This window comes from Arachis duranensis, chromosome 10 (assembly GCF_000817695.3).
Source record: "Arachis duranensis cultivar V14167 chromosome 10, aradu.V14167.gnm2.J7QH, whole genome shotgun sequence".
NCBI classification, from domain to species: domain Eukaryota; kingdom Viridiplantae; phylum Streptophyta; class Magnoliopsida; order Fabales; family Fabaceae; genus Arachis; species Arachis duranensis.
In genome coordinates, this window is record NC_029781.3 from 17,119,943 (window position 1) to 17,138,426 (window position 18,484).

The window sequence follows — 18,484 nt, forward strand, 5'->3', positions numbered from 1 at the left end:
TGTTGTGTAATGCTTAAATCAAATTTTTGTGTCTTTGAAAGGTGTATTTGTACTCAGAAAATCTTAAACTTTTGTTTTGTTTGGTTACTTTGATTTAGAGAAATTAAAGTTTGAAAAGAGACAAGTTACTATTTTGCTTGGTTTGTTGTTATTTTCTTAATGGTGTGAAGTAGTAGCACTAAAGTTAAAGAAATTCTTTGTCTTTGTGACTTTGTCCTATATTCAGAGATTTGCGATCTATTTTTTAGAATTATTAATGCCATCTGTTACATGGGAATGAATCGTAATTTATAATTAACAGGAGTAAGATATTTATGGTCTGCTTAATTCTATATACACACGGATGATCATGATTGAAAGTCATTATATAAGAAGTTACATAGCTAGATACATGTATGACCCCTTTGAAAATTTATATGATGGTTTGTTCTAATATTTATTAAGATTTAACGGCATAAATTTTATCTTCTTGATCTTGTTATAAACCATATTGGTCTATCACTCTCTCTCTGTCTCTCACACAGGATTAAATAATATTGATATAGCATGGTTATAATGCCTAGCTATATATGTGTGTCTGTGAGAATGAGAAACAAACTTTTGTCAAATTTGTCCTAGTTAACTAAGTCATTATATTACTTTAGATTATGTGCTCATGTTATTAAATCATTCTTCCTAATTATGCTACATGAAGAATATACACAGTTATATCATTTGTTATCTTTATCTTTTTGTGCATTTCAAGTTTCTTATTCTTCTTTTTGCTTCTAAGAAGATAAAGAAGAGTTTGCATGAGAAGTGTTAGATTAAGTTGAATGTTTATGCATTTTCTAATGTAATGACTTTGCTAGGAAAAAATGGAGCGATCGAAAATTATTAAGAGATGCGTGTCTTTTTATGAAGAGATTAGATCTAAGCATGAAGATTTGATATTGTTTTTTGTTCTTATATTATTTGTTTACTTTAAGGATAGAAGTAGTGGACAACTTTCGTTAGGCAGAAGAATGAATATTAGAACTAGATGTGAGGCTTTAGAGCGTATTGTTGGCGAGGGTGATAGAAATTGTATTTGAGAGTTGAGAATGAACACAAATGCCTTTACTAATTTGTGTAAGTTGCTCCAAGTTCGAGGACTTAAAGAGGATGGTCATGTAAGCTTGCCGAAGCAAGTTGCAACTTTCTTAATTATCCTAGTGCATCACAAAAAAAAAAACGTAATTTGCAGGTTAGATTTTGTAAGTCCAGAGAAATAGTTAGTAAGTATTTTAATAAGATTTTAAAGGCTATTATACGTATTCAAAGCATTTTATTTGCCAAGGCCACATCAGTTGAAGAGGATTATGTTGACCCCACATGGAGAAAGTTTAAGGTATAGCTTACTCGATTATGTGTATGATTTATTTTTCAGCCTAAAGAATTCTATATCTGAGTATCATAACTTTCTATGGATTATAGGGTTGCTTGGGAGTATTAGATGGCACTTATATAGAGGTGACAATTTCTGAGTCTGAAAAGTCAAGATATCGAACAAGAAAGGGTAAAATATGTACCAATGTCTTAGGAGTGTGTAACCGGGAGATAGGATTTGTTTATGTACTCAGTGGATGGGAGGTATCGACATCTGATTCACGAATACTTCGAGATACAATCACTCGTCGTAATAGTCTTAAGATATCCCACGATAATCATGCCATCTTTGGATTTAAGCCTATAAATATAGCTTAAGTTCACGATACTTAAGCTTAAGTTGTTTGTATTACTTGTCTATAGGTAATTACTATTTAGTTGATACTGGTTACACAAATGATCCTGGGTTTCTAGCACCATATAAAGACACTCGATATCATGTTAGAGAGTGGGCCCAAGGAGCACGTGCACTTCGCAATTACCAAGAATATTTTAATAGGGTTCATTCTTTTGCAAGGAATACTATTGAGTGATGCTTTGGTTTGCTCAGGAAGAGATGGTCAACATTAAGAAGCCCTAGCTTTTACCCTCTAAAGACACAAAGTCAAATAATTATTGCTTGTTATTTGCTGCAAAACTTTATTCGAAAGAATATGGATATAGATCTGGAGGAGCAAGGTAGCATATTGGAGGAATTTTTGCCTGATGGAGATAAAGCACAGGATGAAATGATTGATGTGGTTGAAAATATGAACGAGTGGACACACTGGTGTGACAACATAGCAATTGAGATGCATGAAGAGTGACGAACTAGTCGTATGAAGTTGTAATAGCTTAATTTGTGTTGTAGCAAATTAATGAGTGTTGTCATCGATTAATTTATATTGTAATAGCTGCATTTTAGTTTGTAAAACCTGTTGTGAATGGAAACATTGTAATAGCAAATTTTTATTTATAATAGCAATTATTTGTTTGTGGTTATTTAAAATGTTTGTGGCTATTAAAACCGTTTATGGTTGTTTTTCACAATTGTATTTGTTTGTAGTTTAGGGTTTACACTTGTTGTATTTGCTTGTGGTTATTTATGTTAATTTTGTTAGGTGATAATGGAGAACAAACGCATATGGAGTGATGAAGAGACTAATGCTTTTATTGGCTTCATGGAGGAGTTTGTTGTAGATGGTCAGATGGCTAATTGTGGTCAATTCAAACTCAAAACTTTTGAGAAACTAGCTCTGAAGATGCTGGAGGCCTTCCTTGGATACCCTAAACGCGAAACATTGCAAGAATAAACATAAGTGGTTGAAGGAGAAGTATTAGTAGGCTACAGACATGCTTGCATGCAGTAGATTTGGTTGGAATAATGAAAAACAATGTGTCGAAGTTGACAGCAAAGATGTCCTTGATACATGGTTGAAGGTCTGTGTAATGTTATTCTTACTTGAATGACTTTATCTTTTTTTATATACTGACTATAATTCTGTTTTTATTTTCGCAGGCACATCCAACCAAGTTCTATAGTTCTGGCAAGCCCTTTTCTCTATTTCACCGGTTGGAGGGTATAGTCGGTAAGGATAGAGCCACGGGAGCAGGTGCAGTTAATGGCTTTGATGAAGAGGAACATGTTAATAAAGAAACTGAAAACTAAGCAATTAGATTTGATGACTCTGAGATATCTCCAAATCCAGACATTGACGGAGGGCAAGCAGTACAAGGACAAGCCTCACATTCTAAAGCTAGTGCGAGTGGAGGAAGCACAAGGCAATATGGGAAGAAGAGAAAGCAAGCTGATGTTTTAGAGGGGATGGCTGACCATATCCAGAAATCTTCCGTTGACCAAAGGAAGAATGCCCAACTACTTGCTGATGTCATCGTTGGTGTAAATGAAAAGTTTAAGGTCGGTGAGAAACTTACATAACTTGGGTTCGATGATGACGAGGTGGTGAAGATAGTGTTGAAGTTTGCTGAGAGTTTGAATCTGTGTGCTCACTTCTGGGGCTTGTCAGATTCACATAAGATTGTCCTTGTGCGTTCCATTATCTGAAGTTGTCATGTGATCGAAACTTGTTATGTTGCTTAGGGTATTATGTTGGAACTATAGGGTTTTAGTATGCATTAGATGGGTATACTTTAGGTGGTTTAAGGTATAACTTATATTTGGTATACATTTGGCTGGATATTGTGGTAGTGTTTTTCTTTTGGTATGTATTAAGTAGGTGCGTTGATGCTTAGTACAATATTTTGGTTTTAATTGTGTTATTGACACAAAACATTTCAATATAAGTTGACTGTTATTTTAATTTTTGATTTTTTTGCTGGAAAATTATTTGGTCTATTTCAATATGATATAAAGAGGAATATCATTTTGTTTTTTGGCCTGAGAAAATGCTTGTTAGGGAATGCAAAGTGGGTATAAAGATTTGAGCTTTGTATCTTGTCTTGAGGATTTTTTAGTGGCGAAGGAGGAGTGAATGAGTGTAGATATTTTATGGTGATGATAATGTGCTTTCTTTAGGAAAGAAGGCATGCCGCCTTTTTGCAACAGGAGGGAATGATAAAAATATCAACCTTGGATTATGGCTACTGGTGGATCATTAGTTAGCTTAAGAAGGGTCATGTGCATTGTGTTGCAACTTATGTTATTGTTTGTGGCAGCAAAGCCATGATCTTAACAATACCGGATGGATATGAAGGGATACATACATACATACATACATACATACATACAAAGGGATCTTTAACAATGAAGGGATGCATTCATACATATAAGGGTCATAGTCAGGATATTAGTACTACCAAATTCACCCCAGACGGCCGTTGGGTAGTTTTTGGTATTTCATTAAAGAAAATAATTTATACAATTTGTCATTTGCCTGTTTCAATTCAAATGTCAAATTACAACTTAAACAACAATACTATGATCAGGACAATACAGACTACAGAAACAAAAAGTTGAAAGAACGCTAACAATTTCATAAACACAACTTCATTATGGAGTTTTACAAATTGTTTGATCAACTTTAAATTGCAATTCAAATGACAAGAGCGATCATCTACAACTTCAGAATGTTGGATACTTGGACCTGTCCATCTAAACCATCCACATCGTCTTATAGGACAGGCATAATATTTTCTATCCGGGTTGGCAATGCTGTTTGAGACTTGTAACAGAGCTCTCACAAAGGATAAGTTAATAAGTTCCCAAGTGATACATTCACAGCTTCTTGCATTAGAAAATCATATAAGTAATTTAAGTATCTCCTTATAATATGTGATATGAAGATCAAAACTTAAGAAGCACTGAATTTAATGTCACCAAAGTTAATAAAAGGCAATGTTTTTTAACTTGCCTTTTAACAATTGGCACATTGATATGAAAAGTTTAAGTCACCAGCTTCTCCTTTAACTTTGGATCTTGTTGGAGTACAAATTTGTACCCATTGCTCTATGAAGTCACTGTGAATGATCAAATAAAAATTAAAAAGGAAAGGAGATATGTGTAAATTACCACAAGGCCTAAAAAGCTACTACAGAAGATTAAGATTTTTATCGTGCGTGTGTTTGCTTCCTTTCCTTTCGATTTGTACTTACTTTAGCTATTTTATCTCTTCTTGGCAAATTTATTAAATCTTATTTCTACTTTTAATTCTAACCCATAATTTTTTTAAATAAAGAAGTAGCTTAAATACAACTCTATCTATAACTTTTTTTAATAAGTCATTAACTACAAATATAACTCTATCTCTATACCTTCTTCATTTGGTTAGGTGGCTGGATCAGGAATTGAATTTAAGAAAAATGTGTAGTATAATGCATATTTAGAATCATGACTCAATCTTCTCCATGCTTATTCACATAATTCCTACCATTAACTTGTCAACATTTAGCCTTTGACACAAGGGATAAAGGCAGTGACAGATCCAGAAAATTTTATCAGTGGCAGAAAAATATATATAGTATAATAATAATAACTTTTATAATTATACTATAGTATTATAAAATTTGATTATTCCTCAAATTATTTAACTAACAAATTAAAATAATAAAATAATAATTTAAATAATAAATAATTTAAAATTCTATTCTTCTGGGTTTCATATTTTGAAAAGATTGAATAATCTTTTCATTTTCAATACAATCAAATGTCTCTCTTTCTATGTATGTCACTAAACAATCATTTAAAAATTCATCTCTCATACGGTTGTGAAGCCGAATCTTTATGATGTTCATAGCAAAAAAAGTTCTTTCAACTGATGCAGTTGCTACAAGCAAAACTAAAGCTAACTTCAAAAGAAGAAACACTAATGGATAAACAATATTTTTTCGAGTCTCAACCAATTTCTAAGAAAGTGCACCAATCCCATTTAAGTTTGAGAATTGATCATCAGAACACACATCTAGTATGAAGTTCTCAAGTTGACTATCAAGTGCCAAAAATTGAGTAGAAGAAAATTCTAATGGATAGAATTGAGCTAACTGGATTAACTTCTCCTTATCAAACGCAAGAAATGAGTGTCTTGGATTTATACAAGTTATACAAAGAAGTAATTAAGTATTCACCTCTGTAAAATGATTGTTGAGTTCTTGAAGTTGTCTATCAACTACTTGATAGAATATCTCAACTTGAAAATGATGCAAATTTGAGATCTTTTGAGCTTTGCGTCTTGATCTTCCTTGTGACACAAATATATCATCCATTTTTAGAACAGTAATATTATATTTGTCACAAAACAATGAGACTTCGTCAAGTAAAAGAGACCAACCATCATCTCTTATAGTTTGCAACCGTTGCTTAGACACTTTAACCAATGCCATAGCATTTACAATATCTTGATCATTCATTTCTAATGCTTGAGATAATTCATTAGTAACTCCCAAGATATTTTTCATCAAGTGCAAGTTGAAAATGAATTCAAAGGATTGAATGACATTCAATAAAAGACATGCTTCAACTCTTTGTTCTTAATTATTTCCATTTTTCTCAACATATTCAAGAACATTGACCACGGAAGGAAACAAAGAAATTAATCTAAGTATAGTTCCATAGTGTGAACCCCATCTAGTATCTCTAGCTTTTTTCAAAGCTATTTCTTGATTCAAACCACATCCACTAACAACTTCTCCACATTGTAATGCTTCAGTTGTCTTAGTCATCTGACTATCACGAAGCATATCCCTTTGTTTACACAAAGTTCCAACAATATTGCACAAATTGGTTAACAAATTAAAAAGCAAAGCAATTTCAACTTGTTTTCTTATAACCGTTACAAGAGCTAACTGAAGTTGGTGAGCAAAGCAATGTACATAGAAAGCATAAGCATTTTCTTTCAATATCAAAGTTTTCAAACCATTAAATTCTCCTTGCATGTTACTTGCACCATCATATCCTTGGTCACGTACTCTTGATAAACTTAAATTATATGTTTCTAATAATGACTCCAATGCTAATTTTAGAGATAAAGCATTAGTATTAGAAACATGAACAAGATCAAGAAAATGCTCCCTAACTTGCCCTTCTTTATTCACATACCTTAAACAAACTGACATTTGCTCCTTAATAGAAATGTCGCGGGCTTCATCAACCAAAACAGCAAACAATTCATCCCCAAGATCATTAACAATAACTTTTTTCATTTCACTTGCAACAGCTCTTACAATATCTTTTTGAATTGAGGGAGCTCTTAGTTTAAGATTCCCACGAGCATTTTTGAAAGCACGATCAATCTCTTCATTATGTTGCGCAAGAAAGCACGATCAATCAATTGTGGCTATCAAGTGAATTTGATAATTTTTTAGCTTGCTTAGATTATTTTTCAATAGCAGCACTAATGTGTTATTTTGGTTTCAAAAGTGCTTCACATTTTTTCCAAGCTTGATTATGAGCACTATCATGAATCCCAACATGAGTTTGTAATCTCTCTTTTTTTCCAATTTGAAAAGCCATTGGTTACAAAAGTATCGCCACCTTCAGTCTCAGGTTTCATAAGATAACAACAAAGACAAAAAACAGCATCTTTTGATATACTATACTCTAACCAATTGCCATAATCATCAAACCAAGTAGGATTAAATCTTCGAAAAGAAGAACCACAAGCAGTTTGCGAAAAATCATGAGCCCTTGGTTGACAAGGATCTTTTTGCAAATATGCACATATAACTTTGTCTCTGTCATTTGGATGATAAGTTGAAATCTTTGGTCGTTGTCCTGGATCTGCTGTGAGACTCTCTACTTCGAATTCTAAAAACCTCCTCTTGTTAGAAGAGGTCGATGAATTGTTTTGGGATCCAATCTCCAATAATAAATTTCTTTTGAAATATTTCTCCATTACTAATAGAATAAAATTATAAACCTAAATTAATTCACAATTCTATACAAATTGAGAAGTTCAGTATAAAATTATAAATACAAAATTAATCAATTAATAAAATTAATGAAACCTATATTAAAACTCCATCAGAACACAATTACATCAGAACTCCATTAGAATTCCATCAGAACACAATTACATCAGTCATTAGAACACAATTGTTAATTAACAAAGTAACAAACAATTACATTAGAACTCCATCAGAACACAATTATATTAGAATAAATTCAATCACATTAGAACAAATTAATGAACTATATCAAATTAAATGAATTAATGAACTATATCAAATTAATAATAATGAAGCAAATGAGAATAAAAACTAAATGAAGCAACTAAGTGAACTAACTATATGAATTGTGAACTATGTGCTAACTATTGATTATTATTCAGTCACATAAAAATATAACACTCTAATAGAACTTGAATCTCAATGAACATAATGGATTTGCTTAGTTTAGTTGCTCATAATTTTTTGTTTCAACTTAACAAGAAAACCAACACAATACCACCTAAGAGGCTAAAACCTAACTAATGCCATGTTACACAAACCATTCCTTTATTCTAAATCTTCATTCGGCCATTCCCCACCCCAAAGCTTATTTATTCATAATATACATATGCTATAATTAATTAGTTACAAGGTAGACTTGAAAATTGTTTGGTATTTACCACTCTTGATAGGTTGATTTGGGTTCCCAATTATTACCAAGACTCCAAGAGGCAAGAGTCTAAGGTTGAACTCCAGAAGAGGAACGCAGGTATGCAGCGGCAGAACCACACAAATCATAAGCAGTACCCAACGACAGAACCAACGGCACCCAGGACTCAGGCACGAAGGCACCCAGCGGTAGAACCAGCGACATCTCGCACCCTGAACTGCTGAAGACAGAACCAGATCCAGACACTGAAGGAACGGGAAGACAGAACCAGACGAGGATTGAAGCTGTGAAGACCGAGGAAGAAGAAGAAGAAGACACTGAAGGAACGCAGCTGTAGAAGTAGATGCGGGCACGCGGCGATGCAAGGAAAAATCGACGGAGTCGATGCAGGAGAAAGGCTGAACGGGACAGCGACAGAGAAACTGGCGGAGTGGGCGAGTGGCGGCAGACGGTAGTAACTCTGGAGGGCTAGAGTCTGGAAGCGGAGGTTGGAGGCTGGAGCAGAGGAACAAACTTAAAAAAGGGGAGAAAGAGAAGGGTTAGCCGGTTAGGGATTTAGAGGGTGGGGAGTGGGGTCAAAATTAATTGGATGGTGGAGACAAATTAGACATTTCACTAAAAACTACTAATTCATTTTTTCAAATTCACTGGGCGTAGTTGCCCCCACTAGCTGCTGAGTAAATCCGTCCCTGGATAAAGGGAAAAAATATTCAATGAAGTAAACTAACAAAACGATGTAATAGCTCAAGCATCTGTTGATCTAGATTAGGAATCAAATCGTGTCCAAATGCAATAAAATTGCATTCTTAAAATATAATACCAAAGATCTAAACTTCACCACCATGAACACATAATGTGAATTCTCATTCAAAGATTTAACAAAGAGCAAAACCAAGCTAATACTAATCAAACATTAATCTATCTGACTCAAAATCGTAATCTCTTCTAAAACTGAAGTTGCATCATAATGCATCATCAATCACAATAATCTGATTTAATAAAACTCATTATGCTTGAATCCTTTATCATTGTGAAGAAGAAGCATCTTGATTCAGTTTGCCACAACAGAAAGCAATACAACAGTGAGCCTTTAAGCACAAGCAAATTGGAAATCATATAATCATGTGAAGAAAATCAATTGAAATAAGATAAATTTAATGGCTATACTAAATCAGATTAAATTTTAAACAAATGTTAAACCAAATATCAACATTGAACTCATGAACTTACCAAGTCTGTTGAGAGACAAAGACCCGAGACAAGAGACACAGCTCTGAGACGGTGACGATGGTGGCGGCGCAGACCCAGAAGCATGCAAACTGCAGCAACTATAGGACCGTCAGACGCTTGAAGACGCGATTGTGAATCGCTGGAGACAGACGTGCCACTGTCGCTCGGTAGTCCTCGCGGTTTCTGCCGGCGACGGAAAAGACCGGAGGATTTGGGGAGAAGAGACGAGAAGGGGTCTGGAGTGGGTTAGGGCACCAAGGTAGCATTTCTGAAAAAATGAATTTGGGTTTGGGGTTAGGGTCTCATTGTAAGGTTAAGGGTAATTTTGTAAATTTAAACATTTTGGTCTCTAGTTTTAATTCAAACCAGACAAGATACTGAGACATAATTCAGTTATGTACACTTATACACCAAACACAATACTGAGATTTATTTTAGTTTTTGTCTCTCAGTCATTGTCTCTCAGTCTCTGTCTCACTACCAAACGCTACCTAAGATTCATACATGTTTGTGACCTAAAAAAAGATTTTAGAAGTCAAATAAACTAAGACACTTTAAAATCACATAATAAGAGTCTAAGTCATAACAATATCTAAGCATAAACAAAAGAGATTTGATATATTACAATAGCAAATAGACTCCCCATCATCTCCACAAATTGATGATTTTTACTCTCTAGTGTTTGATCTTCACAATGTGTGATTAAGTTCTCCCTAACCTTCATAATGATTTTTCTGTGAATAAAAAAATTAGCAAATTAAATATAATACTAAACCTAGTGCTAATAATGCTTACTAACAGAGAGAGGGGACGAGGGAAAGAAAGATAACTACTAGTGATTTTTCTTATGCATTTCCTTATTAATAGCTAGGTCATAATAGCTAATATTAATTTGGTCAAGCAAATTAATAATTTCATTTAAATATAATGCAGGAAGAAACAAGCTACCAATGCAAAGATAAGTAAAACATCATTTGAAATTGTAAAATATGTCTGAAGAGGCTGCCATTGACAATTATTCTTGTGCTTCAGTTCAATTGTGTTAAACAAACAAGATGGAAGATTTGTTACTAATAAACCATCATTTAATTCCATAGAAAAAGTCAATATATGATTTTGACTTCCTGATATATATGATCTATAAGTAAATTGGTAAGTTTTAAAAAAATTTTAGAATAATGAATTCAATATAATTTATTATATAAGTAAATATCATATCAGTATGAAATTGTTAGTTCTTCAAGATATGAGACTATGAGTTACCAATAAGCTGTACATGAAAACAAGATAAGCTAAATTCTAAAATACAACCCATAAGACAGGTGTTCAAGTTAAGAGTTTCTTTGGATAGTCTAAAGAAACATCTAGAGGAATAAATGCAAATAAGAATGTTAACAGATAATGGACAAACTGAGTTTGTATAATATTGCAATTACTGATTTATAATTCTTAAAGATATAACATTACTTTGGCTATAAGTGAACATCGCAAAAATTGACAACAACAACATTGAAGTTGAAGAATTCTACATTGAAACTTTACAAATCACTTGATAGTAATACAAACAAAAGAAATAATGACCAGAAAAGATAAGAGTTCCTAACCCAACAAGAACAATATTCTTATGAAATTAAACAAGAAAACACAAACCCATTTGAAACATCAACATGGAAAAATAATTATTTATTTATTTCGGGAAAGGTTTACCTCGCTTATTGCTCTTTTCAAACCATACATTATGACATAAGTTTTGCTTACTCTGAAATAAAATCATAACAAAATAGTAAGCATAGAAGAAGTTTAAGGGAAAAAAGAGTAGAATTTAAATTAGGTTAAAAAGAGTAGAAAAACGATGCTCATTTTCACAGTAGTCAATTCTAAACTCTAAACTTAATTTTAAAGTAACAGAATCAAAGCACTAAATCAATTTTACAGTAACAGAATCCAAACCATAAACCCCGATTCCATAGGAATTTCATCAATTTGAAATGTTAGAAACGGCTAACTTGCAATAGAGGAGGTGGTCGGCGATGTAGCAGATTTTTCATCACGGAGCCGAAGTGGCAAAGATTCTTTTTGGAGCTTCAGTATCATGAGATCCAGTTGCTGCTCTGACATTCACCTAGCCATAATTTATGTTTGGAAAATTGTAGAAAGTATCCCAACCAAGAATCAAGAACAAATTAGAAATTATAACAAAAAACAGAATGCAAACACTAAATAATAAACATTAAATAACAACATAGAAGTGAATCAAAACCAAAAACAAAACAGCAATAATTTACTGAATCAATAACAAATTAAACACAAAAAATAGCAGCAGCTATCAAAACAGTAGTGAAGATAAAAAAATTAAAATAAAGAAGAATACCATAGCAAGAAAATGCATTTTAATATGTGAGTACTTTTGCAAGTCAGTCTAGTCTGAATTCCTCCACTGAAATTTTTTGGGGATAGAAAAATACCATAGCATATAGAATGTCAAGCTCATTATTGTCTTTGACACAGGATCAAGATCAACTTTTTCTTGCTCAAGGCTATAGGAGAAATAACTAAAAAGAGAAAGAGAAAGTGTGATCAAAGAGAATATGTGGAAGAAAAAATTAGAGTAGCAATTCCTTGCTAACCTAACACTGTCTTTCTCAAAACAAACATTAAATAATAACTCCATATAAGTTATATCCTTCAGAAATAGAAATTGATATCGATTTTTCTTATGTGTGTCCTTCTTAATAAATTCATATTCATCAAAATTAAACTTTTGAGCTAAGAAATGACTGCAACCGTCAAGTTTGCATTGTAATTGAATCACTGCATTCAAAGAATGCACTATCATTATTACGTCTAATTGTTGGATTCGGATAAACATCCAATATTATACATTCAGTAGTCATTTGTAAAAAATTTAAAAGAGAAAGAGATGTGAGAATTGTGAGAGTGGGATGTAGCGAAATTTGTATGAATGTTCTGGTATTTATAGATAAATTTTTAAGCGTTATTGTTTTTTTCGCAAGCATTACACGAAAAAACATTTAAAAATTTTTCCAAATTTCACAAGCATGTACTGCATAAACATCAATTTCTTTTTCGCCATGTTTTCGCAGAAGCCTTTAGCGAAAATGGCAATCTATTTAGCCTTGTTTTAGCATGTTAAGATTGCTAAAACGTAATATTTCATTTTTGTATCCAATGTAAGCAAAAATACAATTAAATATTCAGAAAGCGGTATATTTCTGTATTCGCATTTAAAGTGATAAATAATGAATTTTTTATTTATAATTATTTTTATTTTTAAAATTTTGTGAAAATATGTAAAAATAAAAAATAAAACTTAAACTAAATGGACCATGAGAATTAGGGCTGGCAATGGGTAGGGTAGGTAGGGTTTGGACTCTACCCTAACTCTACCCGCGGGTTGAAAACTTTTTTAAAATTCTATCCTACCCTACCCGCGAGTTGAGAATTTCTCAACCCTAACTTTACCCCGCACCCTAAAATTCTAAACCCTACCATACTCGATCCTACCCGCAGAAAAATAAAAAATTTTCAAACAAATATAAAATTCAACCATTCCAAATTTCATACATATTAATAAAATAGAAAATAAAAAACTAAGTTCAAATTAAAATTAAAATTAAAAATAATAAAATTTTAAAGAAATATAACATAAAATTAAAAATAATATGATTATCAACTAGTTTAGTAGTTATTTCAAATTTTTATAAGAGAAAGATTGTGGATTCAACACTCACTTTCTTTATTACATATATAACTTTTACATATATATTATATAATATATTAGGGTGTGGATAGGGTAGGGTAGGATATACCCTAAACTCGTACCCTACCCTACTCACAGACAATCCTACCCAATTCGCAACGGGTAGCGTAAACAATCCTACCCGAATGGATTGATCCAGGTTGAATACCCGCGGGTAGGATATAGATTGCTACTCCTAAATTGAGAATACACTTTTTTTTGGGTACAATACAAAGAGAATACACTTTTACTCCAGGTCATGAATTTGGGCTTATGAACGGTAGTGTAAGCTCAAAATAATTGAGCCCACGTAATAACAATAAAGAATTAACATAAAGTATTGCTGCCCCGTTTTAATACCAAAAGCCCCGTTTTAATACCAAAAATATATAAAGTATGGCAAAAAAAAAAAAGGAAAATTACTTAACTAAGAAAAAACTTAACTAAGAAATTACTTTCCTTTCCCGAAAAGAAAGAGCAAAGAATTCGACCAAAAAAAATCTTCTGAAACCCCTTTTTCCTTTTTCTTCTCAGTCTTCTTTTGCCGTTGTTGTGCTAGTTTTGGACTCGGTCCTCTGCAGAGTCCAACGCTTCTCTCTCTCTTATTCGGTGATTTATCTTTGTTTCACGGCAACTTATTAGGAAGAAGAAGAAGAAAAAAAAAAGTAGCAGTGTTGTGTGAGAATTGATCGTTGGAAATGGCGGATCAATTATCGAAGGCAGAAGAATACGAGAAGAAAGCAGAGAAGAAGCTGAATGGTTGGGGCTTGTTTGGCTCCAAATATGAGGATGCTGCTGATCTCTTCGATAAAGCTGCCAATTCCTTCAAGCTCGCTAAATCATGTATCCATTCTACTCATCTCCTAAATTATTCTCAATTTTCATTTATTTATTTTCTTAGTCTTTTTAAGATTTAGTGTCTCTCTCCACCTCTGTCTGTTTTTGTTTACCGAGAATTTTTTAAATGATTTCTCTCTCTTTTCTTCTTTTTTATTTTTGTTAGTTTTATTGGTTGTGTTGTTATTGCGATGATACGATCGGTGATCGGAAGTTACTTCGGCTACTTTAGCTTGTTGTTGAATCCGAGATGGCCTATTGCAGATTTGAAATGTTACCAATGGTTGAAGTATAAGTTTAATCAGATTTTGCTGGAAAATGTTTTGACCTGATTTTTGTTGATCGATTAGTTGCTTAGGAAGTAAAATCGGAGAATTTTGTGAACCTGATGTAATCACAATTTATTGAGAAATTGGTTGGATTTAGGCTAGAGATTTTCCAGCTAAGAGAAGTGAATGATTTATTCTTAACGATATTCTAGGTGCTTTTTTTAAAATAAAAAAAGATTTGATGATCATGATATTACAATTGATGAACAATGTTTTCTTTTGCTGCCTGTATTCTGCTGTGCTCAGCTTCACTTTGATCAGCATTAAGTAATCACTTTATTTTGTTGGTGTAATTGACTTAATATTTTGGAGTAAATATACTTCTTGTCCCTAACAATTGTAATTTTTTTTCAAAAATACCCTAACATTTAATTTCATGCAATATTGTCCCTAATGTTTTTGATTTGTGTCAAAATTATCTCTAGTTAACTCCATGTAAAACGTTTTAGAGACAATTGAAAACTTCCTGGGGCAGTTTTGACACAAATCGAAAATGTTAGGGACAAAATTGAATGAAACTAATCTTTAGGGGTATTTTTGAAGAAAATCGCAAACGTTTCTTACCCTAATATTTTGGTATGAAGCAGTTCTATATGTTGTTCTTTATTCGATTATTGTGGCATCTGTAGGGGACAAAGCGGGAGCAACATACCTCAGGTTGGCAAGTTGCCATTTGAAGGTAATGGGATCGAAATGTTTGGAGCACCGTCTAATAGGGTTTATCTTGCTGTCTAGTTTTGAATCCTTTGTTTGTCAGTAAGCCTGTATGATAATGTAGTTTTCTGCTTGTAGTTGGAAAGTAAACATGAAGCTGCCCAAGCCTATGTCGATGCTGCTCATTGCTATAAAAAGACTAATATAAATGGTATGCAAGTTAGTCATTACTATTTATATAAACTAAAATTTTTTTATTGAGGTTCTGAACGCAAGAATACTACTGTGTTGACATTGTATGCAAAAGATTTTGCTGGTAAAATTAAAATAATCAATGTTATTGGCATTAGTTATCAGAATCTGTTTCTGGAGAACTGGAGAAGAACAGATGATTTTTACAGATTAATTTAGTCCTAATCCTTTTATCTTCTTTGTCTTCTTTTTTTTATTGTGCCTTGTATATTCTCTTACTTCTCTTAAGTGTCAGTTGTATCGGTGTCATATAAAGAAGTTTCAGCCATTCTGCTATTATATGACATAAGAAATTGTTCTGTTATTCCACTTTTAAGTTTTCTTTTGGTGTAAAACACGTACATTACCTCACATGTAGGTAACAAGCACTATGTACTCTTTCGAGGTTTTCTTAAGTCAGATATTGTGATTAAGTTTTTCATGTGTAAGTTGGTTATGTTTGATTTCTATTTGCATTTTTTGTTTTAGGGTTTATATTTATTATTTGTCATGTTAACTATTTTTAGATTGGGATTCATTGTTATGTAGCTAAGTTCAGAAAAAAATAATAGAGCAGCCTAGGCTGCCTAGCATGTGAAAGAATGTTTTCACTTTTAGTATTGAAGGCAGTAGTATGCTTAATGTGAAGCTCTTCTTTTCTTCCCTTTTTTTCCCTTTCATCGTATACAGAGGCTGTAAATTGCCTGGACCATGCTGTGAATCTATTCTGTGATATTGGAAGACTCTCCATGGCTGCTAGATATTTGAAGGTACACTGTAGTGTAAATTCAGTGTTTTTTTGTTTTTTTTTTTTTTTTTTTTTTTTTTTTTTTTTTTGGGGGGCGGGGGGGAGATTTGTTAGATGTGGTATCCCTTTTATTGGGCACCCTTTGTAATGACTTGTTATGTTCTGAGGTTTGTGCAATTGGACACATTAAGTTGATAAAGCTTCGAAAGTACATGCCTTTACTTGGTTTTGCTATTGTACACTCAGGAAATTGCTGAATTGTACGAGTCTCAACAGAATATTGAGCAGGCTGTTGTTTACTATGAAAAATCAGCTGATTTTTTCCAAAATGAAGAAGTTACAACTAGTGCAAACCAGTGCAAGCAAAAGGTTGCTCAATATGCTGCCCAGCTAGAACAGTGAGATTTTTTACTTTCTGAGTTCTCTTTCTTTTACTGTTGTGTTATGGCTTGAATAATATTGTTTCCATTACCAACATGACTTTTTTCTTTATTTGTTTAGTAATTTAGACTGGGGTATTTGGTTTCCAGCCTTTTTCGGAGGTCAGCATTTTCTTAATCCACTGTAGGTTGCTGAAGTTTCAAGGATTATATAGGAAAACCTATAGACTAAACTGATGTCTAGCATTTTTATTTTTTACGATCTGTTTTATGTTGACACTTATGCATGCTGGTAATGGTAGTCCACAGCTACATTTGGGCTATCATAAATCGATGTGTATGTTATGCACTAGTTACAGCAGGAACTGCAAGAATAATGTTAAAAAATTCAAACCTTATTTTCTAAATGGGAACTTATCGGAGCGTTGCCTTTGTGTTTAGCCGAATATTAACTGTTTCTGTTTTATGGCAACTCCTCAGATATCAAAAATCAATTGACATTTATGAAGCCATAGCTCGCCAGTCTCTCAACAATAACTTGCTGAAGTATGGAGTTAAAGGACATCTTCTTAATGCTGGTATTTGCGAACTCTGTAAAGGGGATCTCGTTGCTATAAACAATGCACTAGAGAGATATCAGGTCTGAGAAATTTCCATAATTTACATTTTGAGACTGGACATCTTTTAGTTGCTCAACTTTTTGGCTACATACTTCGTTTGCAGGAGCTGGATCCAACATTTTCAGGAACACGAGAATATAGATTTTTGACGGTAAAGTACCAGTTTTGAAATTTCATTATAAACTTTTTTATGATAAGATTAAAGTGGACTATAATATGTGGATTTTCCATAGCTTCCATCTCTACCGTAATGTTTAATTACAATTTGGCTGCTTTGTCATTACACTTATATTTTTCTGCAATTGAAGAAGAAGATGTTGGACATTTTACTACCATTGTCAAGGAATTTGATAGCATGACCCCTCTGGTAAGTACACCAATAGTTTTGTATTTCCCAATGAATTTCTAATGTATTTTGTGTCCACATTTTATAATAGAAGTAATACAACTTTTTATAACTGAGTTCCATATTTTACAGAAATTAAATGGATAAATAATTCGATTAATGTATCCCTGATTGGATCTTCGTCCAGAAATTTTTTGGTTGGAGAATTCCATTCAAATCCACCTATTTGATATTGGGTATTATGAATTTGACTCAAGTGACCGTGATTGGGAATGGTCAAATAATTAGTAAGCTGACCCAGAAATTTGTAGGATTTCGACGAAAAACTTTGTAGCCAAAGGTTTTTTATCCCAAAATAGGGGAAAATGTTAGAGGGGATGGGTTTGCAGGATGTGCTTCAAAAGTAGTCTTTCTCCGTTTCATCGTTTCTGGTATACCGATTATGAGATGCTTAGGTTCAGATATTTCAGCTGATGGTCTCAGTTACCTGTTTCATCATTTATATATGCGAAAAGGAAACCTCAGGAAATAATTAATTTCTTTTGTTTTTGTTATACTATGCATTGCAATTTGACAACAAATCCTTAAATCGCACTGGTCGTTGATGCCTTTGTTCTGATTATCTGTTTCCCTCCATATCGCTAATCAATATTGCCTGTTTGTGCAGGATTCTTGGAAGACAACACTTCTTTTGAGGGTAAAGGAAAAGCTGAAGGCCAAAGAACTTGAGGAGGACGATCTTACTTAACTTGCACATTAGTTATTCTCTATCTTGGTTGAACCTCATGTTTGTTTGATGATTTTCATTGTACCACCATGCTTGTTTGTCCACTTTATTCATCTTACGTCTCTTCAGCACATATTGTACTTTCCTTGGTTTTTCTATTAAAGTGGTTGCCTGAATTTAAGAAA

At 33.0% G+C, this 18,484-nt stretch overlaps 2 protein-coding genes across 2 annotated transcripts; one reads left to right on the forward strand and one right to left on the reverse strand.

Moving 5' to 3' along the window:
- Positions 1-6,369: 6,369 nt before the first annotated feature.
- LOC127742852 (uncharacterized) lies at positions 6,370-11,785 on the reverse strand. Its single transcript, XM_052255579.1, has 3 exons — positions 11,674-11,785; positions 8,533-8,682; positions 6,370-7,133 (listed from the first exon to the last, which is right to left on the reverse strand). Exons 1-3 carry the CDS (start codon positions 11,783-11,785, stop codon positions 6,370-6,372), a joined length of 1,026 nt encoding a protein of 341 aa, XP_052111539.1.
- A 2,090-nt stretch (positions 11,786-13,875) lies between these two features.
- On the forward strand, positions 13,876-18,484 carry LOC107469303 (alpha-soluble NSF attachment protein 2). Its single transcript, XM_052255814.1, has 9 exons — positions 13,876-14,270; positions 15,223-15,272; positions 15,386-15,458; positions 16,169-16,248; positions 16,473-16,624; positions 17,087-17,246; positions 17,330-17,378; positions 17,490-17,593; positions 18,240-18,484. The coding sequence occupies exons 1-9, from the start codon at positions 14,126-14,128 to the stop codon at positions 18,318-18,320; spliced, it is 894 nt and encodes a 297-aa protein (XP_052111774.1). The 5' UTR covers positions 13,876-14,125; the 3' UTR covers positions 18,321-18,484.